We start from the raw sequence: 19204 nt of genomic DNA, 5'->3' as shown, positions 1-19204 counted from the left end.
CAAAAGTGAATCTGATCAAGTCGCCTCACCTATCCCCCAAGGGTCTAAACACTTTGAAAAGTCCCTCATTGACCTTAAGGTAAACTTCAAACTCCTTGGCAGACAAATAGGTTCCTTCCAGATCAGGCTTGCCACTCCACCTTACCTCGCCCCACCCACACCCAAAAAGAATCCAAACAATTGCAGTTCCCATAGCAGAATTTTCTTGCTGGTAATAATAGTTATTTTTCTCTTTCTGATTGCCATGGCCAGCTAGCTCCTCCTGGTCATTCATGGTGCAGCCGCCATGTCATCTGCTCAGGGGAGGCTTTCCTACTCTAAGTGCTCACCCTACTTTAGCAAGTTCACACTGTATTCTAATTGGCTGTTCACCTCCTAGTTCCCTATCTCTCTGTCCTTACCCTCATTCTGAGACTGTGGGTTCCTTGATGGCTGAGACTCTCCTAGTACCTCTTAGAACATAGCATCTAGCACAACGGCAGGCACATAAGTGTTTGATGAATATTCACTGAATGGATGAATGAACAAATCAATTGATTGCTAAGGATTACCCCTGTCTGCAGTACACTATTGTTTTAATAATTAAAATTTCTGCACAATACATATAATAAAATTAAAATAAAGAATTAAAAACAGATTGAAGGAAATATATGTATATCAAATACACTTTAAAGAGTTCATTTAAGTTTTCTGGGAAAATCCCAGAGGCCATAAAAGGAAGACCTAAATCTAACAGCAGTCACACCACTAGTGACTGTAAAGGAATAACCAGACAGATGACCTTGGCGAGGAAGAAAATGTCCCTTGGCATTTTTGTTTTCAAGGAACAGATATCCTTTCCCATATGAAGATCTACAAGTTGCAGTGGGGAAACCAGACCCCATTCTTGAACAAGACCCTTCTGATATTCCATCCTTCACAAGGGTTGCTTTACAATTGATTGGGTGATGGTCTTAAACTGAGAATTTTCTGATTAGCATAATTACATCCCATCCTTTGCATCTTCCTAATTGTCCCTTTACAAATCATTTTCATATAATCACATAACCAAACCTAACAAATGTTGATGAATAAATGTCTTGTCTATACCTAATAATAGGTGGTCTTGTCCTAGAACTACAAACCTTTTCTTTAAAACTTTTTATTTTATATTGGAATATAGCTGATTAACAATGTTGTGTCAGTTTCACGTGTACAGCAAAGTGATTCAGTTATACATATACATGTATCTATTCTTTTTCAAGTTCTTTTCCCATTTAGGTTGCTACATAATATTGAGCAGAGCCCCCTGTGCTATACAGTAAGTAGGTCCTTGTTGGTTATCCCTTTTTTTTTTCAATATTTATTTTATTTTGGTTGAGCCGGGTCTTAGTTGCGGCATGCGGGATCTTCACAGTAGCATGTGGACTTCTTAGTTGCGGCAAGCATGGGGGACCCAGCTCCCCAACCAGGGATCGAACCCGGGCCGCCGGCATTGGGAGCGTGGAGTCTTAACCACTGTGCCACCAGGGAAGTCGTGGTTATCCATTTTAAATAGAGCAGTGTGTACATGTCAATCCCAAACTCCCTAACTATCCTTCCCCCCCACCCCGCACCTTTCTCCCTGGTAACCATAAGTTCGTTCTCTAAGTCTCTGAGTCTGTTTCTGAACAAACCTGTTTTTAATTGATTGATATTTAGAATCCATAACTTTATTTCTGGAAACAAAAAAGAAGAATTTTGAGACGGTTCCTAAGGGGGCAATTCGTTTTCAGATCTTGTCAAACATATTCCACACTCCCTTTCTCCTCCGCCCTCCCCCACCTCTTCAAATCTCGTTCCTTTGGCTGGGAATCTCGCGAGATGTCGAGTTCTCATGAATTCTCCCATGAACCACCGCTCTTCCTTTTCCGGTCAGCGGCCTGAGGTGAGTGTTTCTTTGGCGAGTCTTCCGAGTGGGGAATCCTCTGGTTATCGTTGCCATCCTGGCCTTGGCGGTGCCGATTTCGAGACCCTCGGGAGGAGGACTCTCGCGGCTACTGATTTCTCCCTGGGAGCGGCGTTCTGTGCGGGGAGACGTGTCGGAGTACCCCGCTTGGCGCCCCGGTGCTCTCAGGCCTCAGCGGGGCGCGATGGTTGGGAAGGTGGTTGGCCGGGCGTACAGGCAGGCTGTGGTGGTTCCCGACTCCGGAGGCCCAGTGTCTTCGCGGTGAGTGGTGGCTGCTAACGCAGCGCATTTGTGGCCGCATCGAGAGAAATTTGGGGGGGTGGGAATAAAGTCAAGTAGGGTCGAGGCTTTTATTCAGTGGCCGAACGTTAAATGTTTCGAGTTCAGCGGCGCTTAAAGCGGGTAATTGGAAGTGTGGAAAAAAGACTGGATTACGTGTGAAGTTGTGTGAGTAAAGGAGGTTTCTGTAGGGGGAGCCTGTAGAGGGTTGTAGTGGGTCGAGTTAACTTTCGTCTGAAGGATCCAGGCTTGGATTGAAACAGGCTGTGTTCTCTTCCAGAGGGTAAAAGGAATGATGTCCTTGTCACTAGTCTAGTGTCAGCACTGCTGTAGTCACTGGTAGTTCCACACGGGAAGAAACTGGATAGAAGGATGGCTGCGATGATGGCATTTCTTAGGACACCTTTGGATTAATCATGAAAACAGCTACTCTCTGAGCAGCTGCGGGCAGCGTTTAGTACATAAACCGTGTAAGTTACTGTAAATATGTTGACAGAATTAAACTTGCTCGTTTCCAGGTGACCTCTAAAAATGGTTCGCTATTCACTTGACCCAGAAAATCCCACAAAATGTAAGTGAACACGAAACATATTTTATTTTGGAGTAAGAGGCAACAAGATGCCCAGAATTAACCAAAACTTTTCTTTTTGGTATTTTTTAGCATGCAAGTCGAGAGGTTCAAATCTTCGTGTTCACTTTAAGGTATGTGAATCATAGTTATGCTCTAAAAGAGTTGTTTCACGAGTTCTAGTGAGTATTTTTTAACCATTCTAAAAAGGTAGCTGCGGTGATGCATTTCTTAGGACACCTTTGGATTTACCGTGAAAATAAATCGATTTTGAGCAGCCACCTTTTGGTCCGTGATCATCAGTATATAATGAGTACTTTGATTTAGGATTTGCGGAATTGGGTAAAACTACCAGAGAACTGCTTGAGAACCTAGTGTGCATATCAAGATATGGGACACGTAATTGTAGTTCATAAGATGATGGAGAACGTATTAAAGTGCATAAACATGCTTAGGGTTCACTTTTTTCCACCTTCAAACCAAACCTCCCTCGGCTCATAATCACAGATTTTTTTTCTTCATTGTATCAGCTCACGTCCTAATAATGGAAAGGTTTTGGCTGTTGATAAATGTTGACATGTTGAAAATGTTAGAATTTAATGTTTAAAATTTGTGATTTTTAAAAAAACATATGGTTCACAGCTTATATTATTTATACTTAGAACACTCGTGAAACAGCGCAGGCCATTAAGGGTATGCATATCCGAAAAGCCACTAAGTATCTGAAGGATGTCACTTTAAAGAAGCAGTGTGTGCCATTCCGTCGCTACAATGGTGGAGTTGGTAGGTGTGCCCAGGTGAGAATTCATAGTTGTCATTTAAAAAGACAAACTGTTAGAGAAGGTGATTGAGGGAGTAAGAATGGCCATGGTCTGCCTTTAATCAGGCTCTTTCTGGTTGCTGTGATGACAATCTTAGGACACCTTTGGATTAACCATGAAAAAAAACATTTTCTGAGCAACCTTGGTGTTGGTTAAAATAAACTCATCTTGTAACATTGATTTAAATTGGGGGAAGTGACGAATGGGCTCTCTGGTTTTGTTTGTTTTTTAGGCCAAACAGTGGGGCTGGACGCAGGGTCGGTGGCCCAAAAAAAGTGCTGAATTTTTACTGCACATGCTCAAAAATGCAGAGAGTAATGCTGAACTTAAGGTACCCAGACCATAAATATCTTTATACATGTAACTTGGATTGTTATTCAGTTAAAGTTGCTGTTGTCCAGATTTATTTCCTTGATTGTCTTGCTTTCTCAAGTAGCTAAATTCTCCATTAAAAGAATTCTCTTAAATCTCTACCTCCAGTTTCCAACAGACCAAAATTTTTGTCTGTAAAGCATTTCAGGAGCATGGTCTGCAGTTACTTAAAGCTTAAGTCTTTAGAATTTCCCCCCTTATAATCCCAGTACATGTAAAAGAAACGCTTTTTTTTCCTTGAGTATTTTACCAAGGGTTTGTAAACTTTCTTGTGCCATGGACCTTTTTTACACTATGGTTTGTGAATCCCTTCACAGGATATTTTTAAATATAATAAAATATGTACTATTCCAAAGGAACTGTGATTGCCGTAGTAATGATTAATATGGTTTGTTGCCTACATTCATAGTTGAGAGGCATTAAATTTCAGTTAGAAGTTAAAACAACTATGTTTAACTGAACAAAACCTGTGTCAACAAAACAGGTTTACCCATTTGAGGAATTATCCATTACCCTTTTGCATTTTGAAAATTGGGTCAGAACTGGAATTAATGTGGGTCTGTTCAGCTTTAGCCCTTCTAGCTGCTAAGCCTTGCTGTCAAAATCTTGTTTATCATCAAGGCTTAGAAATAGACATAGACGCTACCAGATCCTGTAACTCCACTCCTTTATGAATGCCACTTACAAACTTGGTGCATTTAGCACGGAGTTTTGGTAGTTAGATTTAAGGAAGGACACTTAGAATAAAGGTTAAAAAAAAACTGCTTGAACAAATATGCTATTTAAAGTCCTAAGGATTGCCTTTCAAATTATTTTTTTTCAGGCAGGCACTTGAATGATGCAGTTTGTGGTATTAAGATAAAGATGTTACCTGATTTTGTTCCAGGGCTTAGATGTAGATTCTCTGGTCATTGAGCACATCCAGGTGAACAAAGCCCCCAAGATGCGGCGCAGGACTTATAGAGCTCATGGTCGGATCAACCCATACATGAGCTCTCCGTGCCACATTGAGATGATCCTTACTGAAAAAGAACAGATTGTTCCTAAACCAGAAGAGGAGGTTGCCCAGAAGAAAAAGGTCAATTACTTAGTCTCTGCTCTGTTTATTTGGTATGTTAGATTTGTGGTTGCTGTGATGACTAACTTAGGACACCTTTGGAATAACCATGAAAGGAGACTATTCTGAGCAACCAGCAACCTCTTCTAACCATTTTATTTTGGCTTTCATGGGTCTCATTAGTTTCTTGATTAACAGTGAATAGTAACTTTGTATTGTTCAGTATGTTAAAACCATGTGATTATCTGTTTATGTCCCCACCTAGATGTCCATAGCCAGTTCAAATGCAACATGTCCAAAACTGGGCTCTCCTCCCTGCCCCCCAATAAGCTTGTTTTCAGTATATGATTACATTTAGATGTTTAAGCCTGAAACTTGGGAGTGATTCTTCACACCTAATGGTGTGATCCACCTAATGGATTTGTCTTCTGTTGATTTTATCGTTAAATATTATCCTCCATCCTTGCTGCCACTTAGTTCTTACCAGCTGGGCACCCTGGCTGCTGTCTTGGTTATCTCCTGTTTACTACTGTGATGTCCTCCTGGCTGCCCTTCTCCCCATACCACTTCTCTACGCCAAAGGACTCTTCATGTTTTTCCCTTTATGTTGAAATTTCCGATTACTCTTTCATTGAGATACAATCTTCTGGAATCTTAATAGTGCTTTTTTCTTTTCCCCAGATATCCCAGAAGAAATTGAAGAAACAAAAACTTATGGCCCGGGAATAAATGCTGCAAAAAATAAATGCAAATAAAAGTAAAAGCAGAGTGTTGGTTGTCTCAATTAGTGAATCTATTTCAAGTGTCATCACAAAATGGATCAAATGAGTTTTCATAAAACACGCTGTTTTGCATCTTTTGGTGCTTTGCGTAAAATGGAATTAGAACATGGGGAAATTTCGGAATCTCTTTTCCACCCACTTTATTGAGATTTAACACACTGTACAGTCTTCAGTAGCATTTAGTATATTCATTTATGCATCCGTCAGCACAGTGAATTTTAGAGTTTTTCATGATCCCAAAGAGGAACCTTGGTAGTGGTTGGCTGTCACCTCCCCCCAATCCGGTGCTGGGTGACTACTTGCCTATTTCTGACTGTAGATTTGCCTATTCTGGACAATTCATATAAATGAAATCACAGTGTGACCTTCCTCACTGGCTTTGACTTAGCATGATTTTTTCAGGGTTGTAGCATGTACCTGTGCTTCATCATATCATTTGGGGCTTTTTTTCTTTTAGCTACTGTTAGTGTTGCTGTGAATTATAAAAGTTCCTGTGTGGGCATATTATCCTTTCACTTGGGTGTATACCAAGAGTGGAATTCCAGGGTCATATGGTAATTTTAATGAACATTGGAGGAACTGCAGGACTCCTAAAGCAGTGCCGTTTACAGTGCGACCAGCAGTGGTTCGAATTTCTTCATCGCTTAGATTTCGCTGATTATAGCTGTCCTGGTGGGAGGAAAGTTGTATACCCATTTCTTGTAAAAATACCCGCTCAAAGCTGACGATGTTAATTTCCCCTGCTCTTGAATTTAAGACCCTTGTAGCAGGGTGAGTAGCTTAGCCTCAACTGCGTTCGAAAACATCCTAGCCATCACCGCAAGCTTCCCTGTTGGTGAGTCACCGGTACAGGCGCTTATCCTTTACTGGGTCCGCGTCGTAAATCTTGTTCCAGTGACAGGGCAACTGGGGAGCACAGCGCTTCCGCCTCGCCCGCAAGCTCTAAGCTGATTGCCGGGGCTGCGCCGGAAGCTGCCGCCGTCCCCGCAGGGTGTCACCGTTACGTCGGGTGCGTCATCAGGCTGACGCAGGCGCCCCTTTGTCGGTCCCTCTTGCGGTGCCCGTTGGGTTGGCTGCGGCACGTCACCCCGCGACCCTCCCTCCGGAAGCCTGGACACCGTCACTGGGGCTTGGTGGCCGCGGGTGAGCGGGGCTGGGTGGGTCCGGGCTGCGGCCGGGGCTTCGCGGTTCTCCTGCCCTCAAGGTACACCAGCGCCCCTGCCCTGTGCCTACCCCTGCGTCGGTCTCCACCCCTTCCTTCCTCCGTACGCCTCTCTTTGCTTCAGGATCCGCTCTCTGGCCTGCATTGTCGGTATCACTTTTTATCGTCGTCGCCACCATTCGCTTGTACTCTCCCCTGTCTTTCAGTCCTTGCCTTTGACTTAGCCTCTCCCGGTCTCTTTTGTCTCCAGTGAAGTGATCCGCCGACTGGTCACTTAGAGGAAGTGGCGTACCCCCGCCACAGCTGCTCTTGTTCTCATAGAGCCTCCGCCTTTTTCTGTTCCGTTGTATTGGACTAAGTCGAATGCAAGAAATTCCTCTCCTCCACGTTTCAATCCATCTTTCTCGCTGTGTTGTATATTCGAGAATTGGCTTGGAGAGAGTAAATAAAATCATGATTTTATCAATTTATCATAGTCACCTTCTAGACCTTTCTAAGCCATAATTATAACAAAAGTAATTAGTACTAATTGTTCTTGAGAATTCATTTAAAGCACAATTTCAAGTAGGTAAAAACCTGAATCTTTATGATGGAGGGATTGCCTGTCATCGTATTAGCTTGGTGCTCGGTAGCATTGCCAGTTGTTTTGAAGGGTTTTAGTTGCATTTGAAAGTTTGGTAGAAAGGGGAATAACATGATGATCGTGTTTGGGGGAGAGAAAATGCAAGAGCACTGAGCTAGGAAACCAGAATTAGGAATTCTGGTTTTACCCAGTTCTAGTTACTTGATACCTGCAGTGTGGACTTTGGACAGTTTACAACTTTTGGATGTGTTTGGGATTTGTTTTGTTTTTTTCTTATGGTAGCAACATTTACGTAGTACTTAATATATGCAGACACTGTTCTGAGCTTTGTATTCCTACTAATGTATCTCATCCACACTACATCCCTGTGAGATCGGTACTATTATTGTCCTCTTTTAACGCATGGGAGAATTAAGGCACCGTCTGGTTAAATAATTTGCCCAGGAACGCTATCTAGAAAATGGTGAAAGCAGGGCTCAAATCCAGGCAGCTGCCAGCCATACTGTTTGATTATCATGCTATGGTACCTAAACCAGTAAGAAGTCTTTTCAGATCAGATTCTAAATGTCTAGTAGCCAAAAATTGTGATTTCTTGAAAAATGCTGAAAAAGACTCTTGCTCGTTTGGCTTATTTTGATTGATTCTTTAAACTTTTGGAACAAAATATTTTGGCAAATTCTAAAATTATTTTAATTTGTCTAGGGGACTGTTTTAAAGACTCCAGTTATGAATCCCTTATAAAAGAGTTGGTCATTCCCTGATACACATTTACATTTTTATTTGTTTACAGCTCTTGTAATTCATTTCAAAGCCACATTCAGATTGGATTATGTATACCACTCTTCACTTGTGTTGTGAATCATTTTAAATTGCCTGAGCGTAGCAGTACTTACTCATTTACCACTAAATACTACTTAGCTTACAATATTTTAAAAATTGGTTTAACATGCTGAATTATTAGCCTCATGCACTGTTCTGAAGTTTCTTAGTTTTTAAAGCCTTTGCTAAGGGATTAAAAATTCTTGTAAATTTAAGAGGTCTTCGGTTTAATTGTGTGTTATGGAAGTAGTATTGGCTCTTTTTCAAGAAATTGCTGATCTTGAGAAATTCCAAGTTGACTTCTAATTATCAAGGAAATTTAGGTGTTAATTTTTGGAAATGGACAATTGACTTATACCAATAATACTAAATAAAACTTTTATTACTCAATACCCCTTTATTGCCATTAAAAAGAAAAAGCAAATCTGTCAAGGGAGAGTTGTTGGCTGGGAAAGGCCAGCCAGTATGCAGCCTAGAGGTCTTCCAGAGTGATATCTTAGTGAGTTCCATATTACAAGATTTGCCCTTAGCATTGTTCAGTCCCTGGAGATGATTAGGCCCTGGGAGTTAATTCACACTAAACTGGCGTATGTCAAAATCACCAAATTCCTTAATGTTTTTGTGCCTCCTTTTCTTTATCCGTAAATGGAAATGCCAGGGTACCCAACCTCACTGGGTGTTTTGAAGATTAAATGAGTTGATACATGTAAAGGGCTTAACTGCCTAGCACCCCGCAAATGATGGTGTCATTCCTTTATCATCAAATCTATGGTTGTGGAGCAGTGATTGGAGAGGTTTGGAGGGAGGCACCTCACTATTATTTTCAGGTCTACCACCTGTTATTCTTTTACCTTGTAGATAGCAGCATTTTTATTTAATAGACTTGCTTTAAGCTAATACCTGTAGTGTGATTTAAGTTTTTCCTTCTGTGTAGAAATAGTCTTTTCATATATCTTAATCTAGGTAAATTCCTTCAGTCATTACTCTATGATGATCTAATTTGTTCTTTCTTCTTGTTTATCAGCAGTTCAGGATCTCAAGCCTGGGACAATGGTGTGCATTCCCTGCATTGTCATTCCAGTTCTGCTCTGGGTCTACAAAAAGTTCCTGGAACCATATATATACCCTCTGATTTCCCCCTTTGTTAGTCGTGTGTGGCCTAGGAAAGCTATACAAGAATCCAATGATAAAAACAAAGGCAAAATAGACTGTAAGGTAAGAACATTAAAATGCCTTGAATAAGGGGGCGTGGGGATGCAGGATGAAATACTTGGCTTTTGGAAAGGCAAGTTCTTCCAACCAGAAGCTTCATTAATGTGTCTAAATTCCCTTCTTTTTTAAAATAGGGGTTTTGGATTTTTATTTGTAATTAACGTTTGCTTTAAACTAAGGTTCTAAACTAGTCCTCTGGTTGATGCATTTGCTTCTTGCTTTATGGCCGAGGTAATAACCAGTATTTCCTGAGTGGTAAGAGTAATGGTAAATAGTTAATAAATAACAAGAGATGGTTCTAAAATAAGCCAAGTTTCACTGACTGATAACTTTGATGAGAGATTTAATTGGTAGGATCATGGAGTTGTTTTTTTTTTTAACAAAATGGAGTTATTTTTTTAAATGAGTATTTAGACAACTCTGTTGTCTTTAGTGTTGGTGATTGTTAAATACAACTTTGTGTTCAATTGCACAAATTTAGCCATCCTGCACATTTCTAGAAGTAGTTTTTTCATTCTGAAGTTATTGTCTGTTTTTAAAGAGAATATGTCTTAAAATGTATGTCTGTTTGTTGTAATAGTATCTAAAGTGGTTTTTCATTTTAGGGTGCAGACATAAATGGATTACCAACAAGAGGACCAACAGAAATCTCGGATAAAAAGAAAGACTAATGTGATGGTCCCAAAGGATCTCATTGTTTTAAAAATGGATCTGATAGTATGAAGCACCTTCTTTGTACTTGTCTCTGATCTTTTTCCCTGAAACCAGAATTTGGGTTAGATAGTTTAGATATTTACCTGACACTAATCAGGAAATACCTGGTATTTGTATTTCAAATGTAGCTAGTTATATTTAATGACCTCATTCCTGAGTTCCTTTTTCATTAAAGTAGCTTTCATTTCTTTTATTGCATTTTAAAAAATATGAATAAAGAAAAGGTTCGTGCCAGTAGACACTGTTACTAAATCAGTCCCTAAAAATCCTTGGGCCTCTAGCTTTTATTCAGGCTCTTCAAATTTGAGGAGTATACTTTTACTGTGAAAGAGTGCAGTGAGACTGTGCAGTGAATTGAAAGGTAGTTTTTGGAGATGATAATGACTTGAAACATAAAGATGTAATTACTGTCTCACTCAATGGAGCAGCTTATCTATGAGAGTAGTAATTAACTGTTTATTGCTCTGAGGAAGATAGGAAAGACAGGGAAATGGGGTAACCTCTCTGAAAAATGGAACATCTTTTACGTAAATGGCTAATGTATATTATAAAATTCTAATTCTTGTCGCATTCCTTCTGTTCCTACAAATGTATTAAATATTCAGTTTAGCTTGTTGTTCTTTTTTCTTTTAAAATATAAATACTTAAAAGTAAGATTTTTTAACCACATCAGAAGTCAGGATTGTAATAATGTGATGGCATCTGGATAGTTATGGGGGCAGCGATATTTTTTTTCTTCTTTTTTTTTAAAGTTTAGATTGTATCAGTTATTTTATTCCATAATAAGACACCAAAATTCATGGTTTTCAGCAACAGTGACGTGACTGCACAGTTATTTGCTGGTCTGGGCCTCTCCACATGATCTTTCATCCCTAGGCCTCTTCATTTTAGTGTAAGGATCTATAAATATTCAAAGACGATGAGACATATCTTCATAGAATATTTATTTTCACTGAAGCAAGGAGAAGTTAGAAAGGACTCCCCGCCTTGGGTCCCCAGGGAAGTCCTGGGTCCTAACTGAGGCTCTGTTAAGCTGTGTCTGGTCAAGTCATTGATCCACCTTGGACTTCCTTTGATATAAATGTGTTTCATCTTTTCTGCCCCAGCCTACCTGAGGGATAAGATAAATTCTCATTAGCAACTAAATCCAGTTGATTAGTTTGTTTTTTAAGGTATTAAAAACTATATTATGAAAATAGCAGATGTTCATAGTAGAACAATGCAAGGGCAGGTTAAATGAAAAGTTAATGTTCTTTCTCTACTCTCATTCCTTTGTTCTAGCTACACAGATGTAACCACTATTAGCTTTTTGTATAGCCTTCTAGCAACTTTCTTAAAATATATCATTTTTTAAAAATCAAATAAGGTCTATAATGTCCTTACTCCCATAGTCCCCAAGGGCTTTACTCATTTAGCTGTTGCTTTTGTTTAGCATTTATCTTCATATTTTAAGTGATACATGTATACTGCAGTTTTTGGAGCTATCAACTTTAAACATTATTGACTTCCTGCCATGGTTGAGATACAGCTGTTTTACACTGTAGTCCCTCTGCTTCTCCCACACATCCTCCAGATAATGTTTTTGTAAATTTTGGTTAAGTCATTGATCAGTGTGTATATCATTATGCATACTCCAGATGTTTTCCATTTGCCCCTCCAAATCTCTGCTCCCTCACCCTACTCTCCTGCTCAAGAAAGCTGTATGGACTACATCAACAGGCTTCCTATGACCTCTGGGATCTGTTGGTTTGGCCAGTGGTATCTGCAGCAGGAGATGGGAGGGAGGGAAGGAAAGAGTGAGGTCAGGGTATTTATTCCCTTGGCTCCTTCCCTTCGAGGTCTCTTCAGGTCAGATGTGTTCCTCAGCCAGAAGTCACTGTACCTCATGGTGACCAACTCCACATGACCCCTTTCAGTTTCCACTAATGTATCCCTTTCCTTGTCTTTTTGGGCCTAGGGTTGATGGCATCTGTTACTACTGGCTTTGGGTCACTGCTTTATCTTGAGCGTACCATCTGCTTCTTGCTGGACACTGATAGGATGAGCAGGTGACTACTGCTCACTGCATAGATTGTGCGTGTAGGGCGATTGAGTTTCCCTTCACTTAGAGCATCGCTTGCCTGCAGTTACTCATTACCTTTTTCTCCCCGTACACTTCCCCTATTGACTAGTTGTTGCCCAGGCCCGAGGCATAGTGGCAGTCCTTGGGACTTTTCTTCACCACTCCTGTGTTGGATCTCTTGTTCCCTGGATCCCATATCTTCCTCTGTTGGTTTACTCCTTCATTTTTCCTGTAGCATACCAGTTTTTCTAATTCAGTACTCTTAAAAAGTTGAGATGGATAATTTTGAAAAGTGATCCCCCAGATCACTCCAGTTCATTTAAACCTACCTTCCTGAGAATCACTGGTCTTCTAAGGCCTTTTCTGCTTCTAGCAGTCTCCCACTAGAGCACTGGTTCCCAATCTTGTATTTTCACATACTAGTAAAAAAATATTTTTAAAAAAGTTGAGGGGGCTGCTACACCGTTACCAACTTTTTATTTTGCCAAGCGGGAATATATTAAAAGGCTGTGACTTATTATCACCATTATTTCATAAAAGAAGACATTTTGACACCAAAAGAGTGAAGAGGAACATGGGAATAAAGGATAATAGTAGCCCATTACTGTGAATACGTTTATAAAAGATATATTTATTTTTGTGAGAAATTCACAATTTTCTCCATATTTTTCTTTCTTTTTTTTTTTTTTGTCAAAAGCTTTTTCTGCATCTCTTGAGATGATCATATGGTTTTTATTCTTCAATTTGTTAATATGGTATATCACATTGATTGTGTATATTGAAGAATCCTTGCATCCCTGGGATAAATCCCACTTGATCATGGTGTATGATCCTTTTAATGTGTTGTTGGATTCTGTTTGCTAGTATTTTGTTGAGGATTTTTGCATCTATATTCATCAGTGATATTGGTCTTTAATTTTCTTTTTTTGTAGTATCTTTGTCTGGTTTTGGTGTCAGGGTGATGGTGGCCTCATAGAATGAGTTTGGGAGTGTTCCTTCCTCTGCAATTTTTTGGAAGAGTTTGAAAAGGATGGCTGTTAGCTCTTCTCTAAATGTTTGAAAGAATTCACCTGTGAAGCCGTGTGGTTCTGGACTTTTGTTTGTTGGGAGATTTTTAATCACAGTTTCAATTTCATTGCTTGTGATTGGTCTGTTCATATTTTCTATTTCTTCCTTGTTCAGTCTTGGAAGATTATACCTTTCTAAGAATTTGTCCATTTCTTCCAGGTTGTCCATTTTATTGGCATAGAGTTGCTTATAGCAGTCTCTTAGGATGCTTTGTATTTCTGCAGTGTCTGTTGTAACTTCTCCTTTTTCATTTCTAGTTTTATTGATTTGAGTCCTCTCCCTCTTTTTCTTGATGAGTCTGGCTAATGGTTTATCAATTTTGTTTATCTTCTCAAAGTACCAGCTTTTAGTTTTATTGATCTTTGCTATTGTTTTCTTTGTTTCTATTTCATTTATTTTTGCTCTGATCTTTATGACTTCTTTCCTTCTGCTAACTTTGGGTTTTGTTTGTTCTTCTTTCTCTAGTTCCTTTAGGTGTAAGGTTAGATTGTTTGAGATGTTTCTTGTTTCTTGAGGTAGGCTTGTATAGCTATAAACTTCCCTCTTAGAACTGCTTTTGCTGCATCGCATAGGTTTTGGATCATCATGTTTTCATTGTCATTTGTCTCTAGGTGTTTTTTGATTTCCTCTTTGATTTCTTCAGTGATCTCTTGGTTATTTAGTAACGTATTGTTCAGCCTCCACGTGTTTGTGTTTTTTATATTTTTCTCCCTGTAATTCACTTCTAGTCTCATAGCGTTGTGGTCAGAAAAGATGCTTGATAAGATTTCAATTTTCTTAAATTTACTGAGGCTTGATTTGGAGAATGTTCCATGCGCACTTGAGAAGAAAGTGTAATCTGCTGTTTTTGGATGGAATGTCCTATAAATATCACTTTATTGGGTCTCTTGTGTCATTTAAAGCTTCTGTTTCCTTATTTTCATTTTGGATGATCTGTCCATTGGTGTAAGTGAGGTGTTAAAGTCCCCCACTTTTGTGTTACTGTCCATTTCCTCTTTTATAGCTGTTAGCAGTTGCCTTATGTATTGAGATGCTCCTATGTTGGGTGCATATATATTTATAATTGTTATATCTTCTTCTTGGATTGATCCCTTGATCATTATGTAGTGTCCTTCCTTGTCTCTTGTAACGTTCTTTATTTTAAAGTCTGTTTGATATGAGTATTGCTACTCCAGCTTTCTTTTGATTTCCATTTGCATGGAATATCTTTTTCTATCCCCTCACTTCCAGTCTGAATGTGTCCCTAGGTCTGAAGTGGGTCTCTTGTAGACAGCATATAGATGGGTCTTGTTTTTGTATCCATTCAGCAAGGCTGTGTGTTTTGGTTGGAGCATTTAATCCATTCACATTTAAGGTAATTATGTATAGGTATGTTCCTATGACCATTTTCTTAATTGTTTTGGGTTTGTTTTTGTAGGTCATTTTCTTCTCTTGTGTTTCCCACTTAGAGAAGTTCCTTTAGCATTTGTTGTAGAGCTGGTTTGGTGGTGCTGAATTCTCTTAGCTTTTACTTGTCTGTAAAGCTTTTGATTTCTCCATCGAATCTGAATGAGATCCTTGCTGGGTAGAGTCATCTTGGTTGTAGGTTCTTCTCCTTCATCACTTTAAGTATAGCATGCCACTCCCTTCTGGCTTGTAGAGTTTCTGCTGAGAAATCAGCTGTTAACCTTATGGGAGTTCCCTTGTATGCTATTTGTCGTTTTTCCCTTGCTGCTTTTAGTAATTTTTCTTTGTCTTTAATTTTTGCTGATTTGATTACTATGTGTGTTTCTCCTTGGGTTTATCCTGTATGGGACTCTCTCTGTTTCCTGGACTTGGGTGGCTCTTCCCTTTCCCATGTTAGGGAAGTTTTTGACTATAATCTCTTCAGATATTTTCTCGGGTCCTTTCTCTCTCTCTTCTCCTTCTGGGATCCCTATAATGTGAATGTTGTTGTGTTTAATGTTGTCCCAGAGGTCTCTTAGGCTGTCTTTGTTTCTTTTCATTCTTTTTTCTTTATTCTGTTCTGCAGCAGTGAATTCCACCATTCTGTCTTCCAGGCCACTTATCCTTTCTTCTGCCTCAGTTATTCTGCTATTGATTCCTTCTAGTGTAGTTTTCATTTCAGTTATTGTATTGTTCATCTCTGTTTGTTCTTTAATTCTTCTAGGTCTTTGTTAAACATTTCTTGCATCTTCTCAATCTTTGCCTCCATTCTTTTTCTGAGGTCCTGGATCATCTTCACTATCATTATTCTGAATTCTTTTCTGGAAGGTTGCCAATGTCCACTTCATTTAGTTGTTTTTCTGGGGTTTTATATTGTTCCTTCATCTGGTACATAGCCCTCTGCCTTTTCATCTTGTCTCTCTTTCTGTGAATGTGGTTTTTGTTCCACAGGCTGCAGGATTGTAGTTCTTACTTCTCCATATTTTTCTTTTTATGGTTGGTGAAAACTTTTTTTAAAATATATTTATTTATTTTTGGCTGCATTGGGTCTTCTTTGCTGTGCATTGAGCTTTCTCTAGTTGCGGTGAGCGGGGCCTACTCTTTGTTGCAGTGCGTGGGCTTCAGTAGTTGTGGCACATGGGCTCAGTAGTTGTGACTCACGGGCTTAGTTGCTCTGCGGCATGTGGGATCTTCCTGGATCCAGGATCAAACCCGTGTCACCTGCACTGGCAGGCGGATTCTTAACCACTGTGCCACTAGGGAAGCCTGGTTGGTGAAAGCTTATCACCTATCCTTGGTCTGGACTTGGTAGCCACTGTTCTATACTACACAACTATTCTCTTGACCCCAACCCCCAAAATCAGTTCTGACATGTCAATCTATATTATATATATGTTAAGAGTAGAGTCTAGGATTCCAAAGCTATACTCTTAAATTGTCTTAAAATATTGATCCCCTACAGAGCCACCACAGCTGCTGATACCTTGTAAGACCTTAGTGGGAATAATTGGGAAGAAATGGAGAGGAAGAGTGTCGACTAATCAGTGTGGACTTGTTTTCAGTGTTTGATTTTGATCACCTTTAGCATGACTTTTTAACTTACCTAATTTTCAGTAGCTTATTTTGCCCTAGTTAACTTTAACTGCATTTCCTGTCTCTGTGAGAGGGGCTCACTTTCTCAGATGGTTCTCTGAGGCTCACCTGAAAGACTTGGGTTTTGTCTCATCTTTTTCATTACTAAGTGGCCTTCCTAGGAAACAGGTGAGTCAGCACTTCCCCAAAATGACCAGGTCTGATGTGTTGATCTACTCAACAGACTGATGGGATTGAAAAGAACTTTTACCCACTGATCCTAAGCCTCTTGAACTCTCTAAAGCTAAATGTCCTAGGTTCACTCATAATCAAAAGGAAAAAGACGAGGGAAGTTCCCTTGTGGTTTCCTCTCCATAGAGCTACTGGCTAGTTCTATCTGCAAAGCCATATTCATTAATATGGTAACAGTTCCTTAAGAAAGAAACAGTCTGTGGGTAGATGTATTTAAATGAAGTAAGAGGTTAAATTGAGAAGGTATGACTGTGAAGGGCAGTGTGTGGTGGAGTAGTTGCAGAGTATACTTAAAAACTCTAAATGTTGAGCTGGTATGGACCTTCAGATACACCTAACCCCATCCTCTCATTTCTACTAAAATGGCTCAATGGCCAAAAAAAAAAAAAAGTTAAAAGAGGTAGCCTAGATGCTGGAACAGGGCAGGTCTGCAGGACTGCCATGTACAGTTGTGCTATGTGCACTGCCCAGTTTCAGAGAGCAGCATTCACACGGACAACAATGTAAATGATGCCCCTAGATCTACACATTGCACATCCACAATCCTGCTCAGAGGTCCTGCTCCTGACATGTAAATCAGCAGATGAAGTTTCACACTTCTTGGTGTATTCATTTTCTATCGTTGCATAAAAAATTACCACAAACGTAGTGGCTTAAAACAACACATTTATTTTCCCACATTTTCTGTAGGTCAGCCATCCGGGTATGACATGGCTGGATTCTCCACTCAGGGTTTCACCAGGCTGAAACTAGGACTTTGAGGTTCTTGTCTGGGCTTCCAAGTTCACTGGTTGCCAGCAGAATTCTTTCCCTTATGGCTGTAGGACTGAGGTTCCTACTTTCCTCTAGTCAGCCAGGGACTACACTTAGCTCCTAGAGGCTAACTGTGGTTCCTGGGCATCTGGCCCCTATAGGCAGCTCACAACATGGATGTTCACTTTCTTCCAGGGCAGGCAGAGCACCTGTTTGACTTCTAAACTTCTGGGACCAGCAGAGAAAATTCTCTGCTTTTAAAGGGCTCATGTGATTAAATCAGGTCCAAATAATTTCCCCAACTTAAGGTCAACTAATTTGGGATTAATTACATCTGCAAAATATCTTTACAGCAGCACCTAGTTTAGTATTTGATTGTTGTTTGGGAGAAGGTGTGCGTACATCAGGGGCCGGGAAGCTAGGGGGACCATCTGAGAAGTCTGCCTGCTGCACTTAGCCTCTTTCTTGACTGATGATTCTAGTCCTTCTATTCCTAGAATCCACTTTGGATTTAAATCTCATGGTCTCCACCTATCAGTGTCCCCAGGATACACTGATTTTAAACTCTTCGGCATTTATAATTGTGAAATTTAAAGAGCTACTCAGTATAGTCTCATCTAATTTGATGATCAGAAATCATTTCAGAAGAGGGGAAGAGGAAGGCAGTTAGTGTATTTTACAGAAGAAGAAAGGCTCATAAACTTATGGAGACACATGTTTCAGCAGGGAAATGTAAATTAAAACCACAATGAAACAACATAGGAATGGTTAAAATTAAACATCAAGAGTTGGGAGGATGAAGAACAGAAAGTGTTTGTGTATACTGCTGGTGGGAGTGTCAACTGGTACAACTGCTTTGGAAAACAATGTGGCATTCTCCAGTAAAGTAGAGCATGCACTTACACTATGCCATTCCATTCCTAGAGTCTAGATACCAGAGAAAACCCTGTATCTGTGTGCCAGGAGATGTACAAGAATATCCTTAGAATTGTTGTTTATGTAACAGCCCAAACAAAACAAAAAACCCACAAAAGTTCATGTAAAGTAGGAAGGATAAATAAATTAGTATATGAAAACCTTGTTATAATGCTTTAAGGAGAGTTCAAAGAATTCCATTATGTAAGCTTTGGGGTAATATCATTTTGGGTTAATGAAATAATGGGGGCAAGCTTTTTTAGCTCACCTGATCAAGGGATCCAGAAGCCAGTCAGCAATTATATTATGTCTAAATTCACAAAATATGTGTATACTGGAATACTATGTAGCAGTGAAAAATGAAAGAACCCACAAGTAATTACGTTGCATGATGTATGAAGAGTGGTTACTTCTGGGGGATTGGAAAGAAGAACAAGTGAGCTTTCTAGGGTGCTGGAAATGTTGTCTATCTCCCTGTGATTGGTGGTTATACAGATATATATTGAGAAGATATACATAAGAGAAGATTTAGATACAAGCTTAACATTTGTCAGTTTACTATAGGCAAGTCAATAAAAAAGTAAACATAAAAGTGAATTCTTCGATGTATGCATCCACATGGGTGAATCTCGAAAAAAAAATTTGAGAGAAAAAAAAGCCACAAAATAATATATGCTGAATGATTTTTATATAATTCAAAACTAGGCAAAATAAACAGTATTACCAAAGTGGTAAAACAATTTCTAACAATCTAGAGAATAATTAGCATAGAAGTTAGGATGGTGGTTACCTCAGGGGAGAGAGATGCAGTTAAGGAGAAGCAGAGAGGGCTTTCTGGGATATTGCTACTGTGAATGAAAA

General features: G+C 39.6%; 2 protein-coding genes and 4 non-coding genes across 12 annotated transcripts; all 6 read left to right on the top strand.

The window, feature by feature from the left end:
* Nucleotides 1-1930: 1930 nt before the first annotated feature.
* RPL17 (ribosomal protein L17) lies at nucleotides 1931-5790 on the top strand. Of its 4 annotated transcripts, none has more exons than XM_022584508.3 (7): nucleotides 1942-2188; nucleotides 2725-2777; nucleotides 2868-2908; nucleotides 3437-3571; nucleotides 3828-3926; nucleotides 4854-5077; nucleotides 5706-5790. In XM_022584508.3, coding segments are annotated over exons 2-7 (540 nt in total). In that variant the 5' UTR covers nucleotides 1942-2188; nucleotides 2725-2737; the 3' UTR covers nucleotides 5707-5790. The 4 variants fall into 4 exon arrangements, with proteins under 4 accessions (XP_022440217.1, XP_022440216.1, XP_022440215.1 ...); XM_022584507.3 differs by having other exon boundaries at nucleotides 1947-2188; nucleotides 4854-5045; XM_022584509.3 differs by lacking the exon at nucleotides 3828-3926 and having other exon boundaries at nucleotides 1931-2188; nucleotides 4854-5045.
* On the top strand, nucleotides 2583-2648 carry LOC115803015 (small nucleolar RNA SNORD58). Its single transcript, XR_004023606.1, has one exon. It is a non-coding gene; the product is annotated as a small nucleolar RNA SNORD58 (small nucleolar RNA).
* Nucleotides 2989-3053, top strand: LOC115803014 (small nucleolar RNA SNORD58). The gene has a single exon (XR_004023605.2). It is a non-coding gene; the product is annotated as a small nucleolar RNA SNORD58 (small nucleolar RNA).
* Nucleotides 3672-3736, top strand: LOC115803012 (small nucleolar RNA SNORD58). Its single transcript, XR_004023603.1, has one exon. It is a non-coding gene; the product is annotated as a small nucleolar RNA SNORD58 (small nucleolar RNA).
* On the top strand, nucleotides 5095-5158 carry LOC115803013 (small nucleolar RNA SNORD58). Its single transcript, XR_004023604.1, has one exon. It is a non-coding gene; the product is annotated as a small nucleolar RNA SNORD58 (small nucleolar RNA).
* Nucleotides 5791-6809: 1019 nt separating the features above from the next.
* On the top strand, nucleotides 6810-10965 carry C14H18orf32 (chromosome 14 C18orf32 homolog). Of its 4 annotated transcripts, none has more exons than XM_022584513.2 (3): nucleotides 6810-6949; nucleotides 9395-9585; nucleotides 10188-10965. In XM_022584513.2, the coding sequence occupies exons 2-3, from the start codon at nucleotides 9421-9423 to the stop codon at nucleotides 10251-10253; spliced, it is 231 nt and encodes a 76-aa protein (XP_022440221.1). In that variant the 5' UTR covers nucleotides 6810-6949; nucleotides 9395-9420; the 3' UTR covers nucleotides 10254-10965. The 4 variants fall into 4 exon arrangements, with proteins under 4 accessions (XP_022440221.1, XP_022440218.1, XP_022440220.1 ...); XM_022584510.2 differs by having other exon boundaries at nucleotides 6847-6949; nucleotides 9398-9585; XM_022584512.2 differs by having other exon boundaries at nucleotides 6916-7010; nucleotides 9398-9585.
* Nucleotides 10966-19204: the final 8239 nt, after the last annotated feature.

The sequence above is a fragment of the Delphinapterus leucas genome, chromosome 14, assembly GCF_059928025.1.
Source record: "Delphinapterus leucas isolate spDelLeu-1000000601 "Yukka" chromosome 14, BTC_Dleu_Yukka2, whole genome shotgun sequence".
Classification (NCBI taxonomy): domain Eukaryota; kingdom Metazoa; phylum Chordata; class Mammalia; order Artiodactyla; family Monodontidae; genus Delphinapterus; species Delphinapterus leucas.
This window is presented reverse-complemented; position numbering and strand designations above follow the sequence as displayed.

Coding starts and splice junctions, on each gene's coding strand:
- C14H18orf32 (XM_022584513.2), top strand. CDS start 9,421: ATGGTGTGCATTCCCTGCATTGTCATTCCAGTTCTGCTCTGGGTCTAC. Junction 9,586..10,187: donor AAGGCAAAATAGACTGTAAG/GTAAGAACATTA, acceptor TTTTCATTTTAG/GGTGCAGACATAAATGGATT.
- RPL17 (XM_022584507.3), top strand. CDS start 2,738: ATGGTTCGCTATTCACTTGACCCAGAAAATCCCACAAAAT. Junction 2,909..3,436: donor ATCTTCGTGTTCACTTTAAG/GTATGTGAATCA, acceptor ATTTATACTTAG/AACACTCGTGAAACAGCGCA. Junction 3,572..3,827: donor GAGTTGGTAGGTGTGCCCAG/GTGAGAATTCAT, acceptor TTTGTTTTTTAG/GCCAAACAGTGGGGCTGGAC.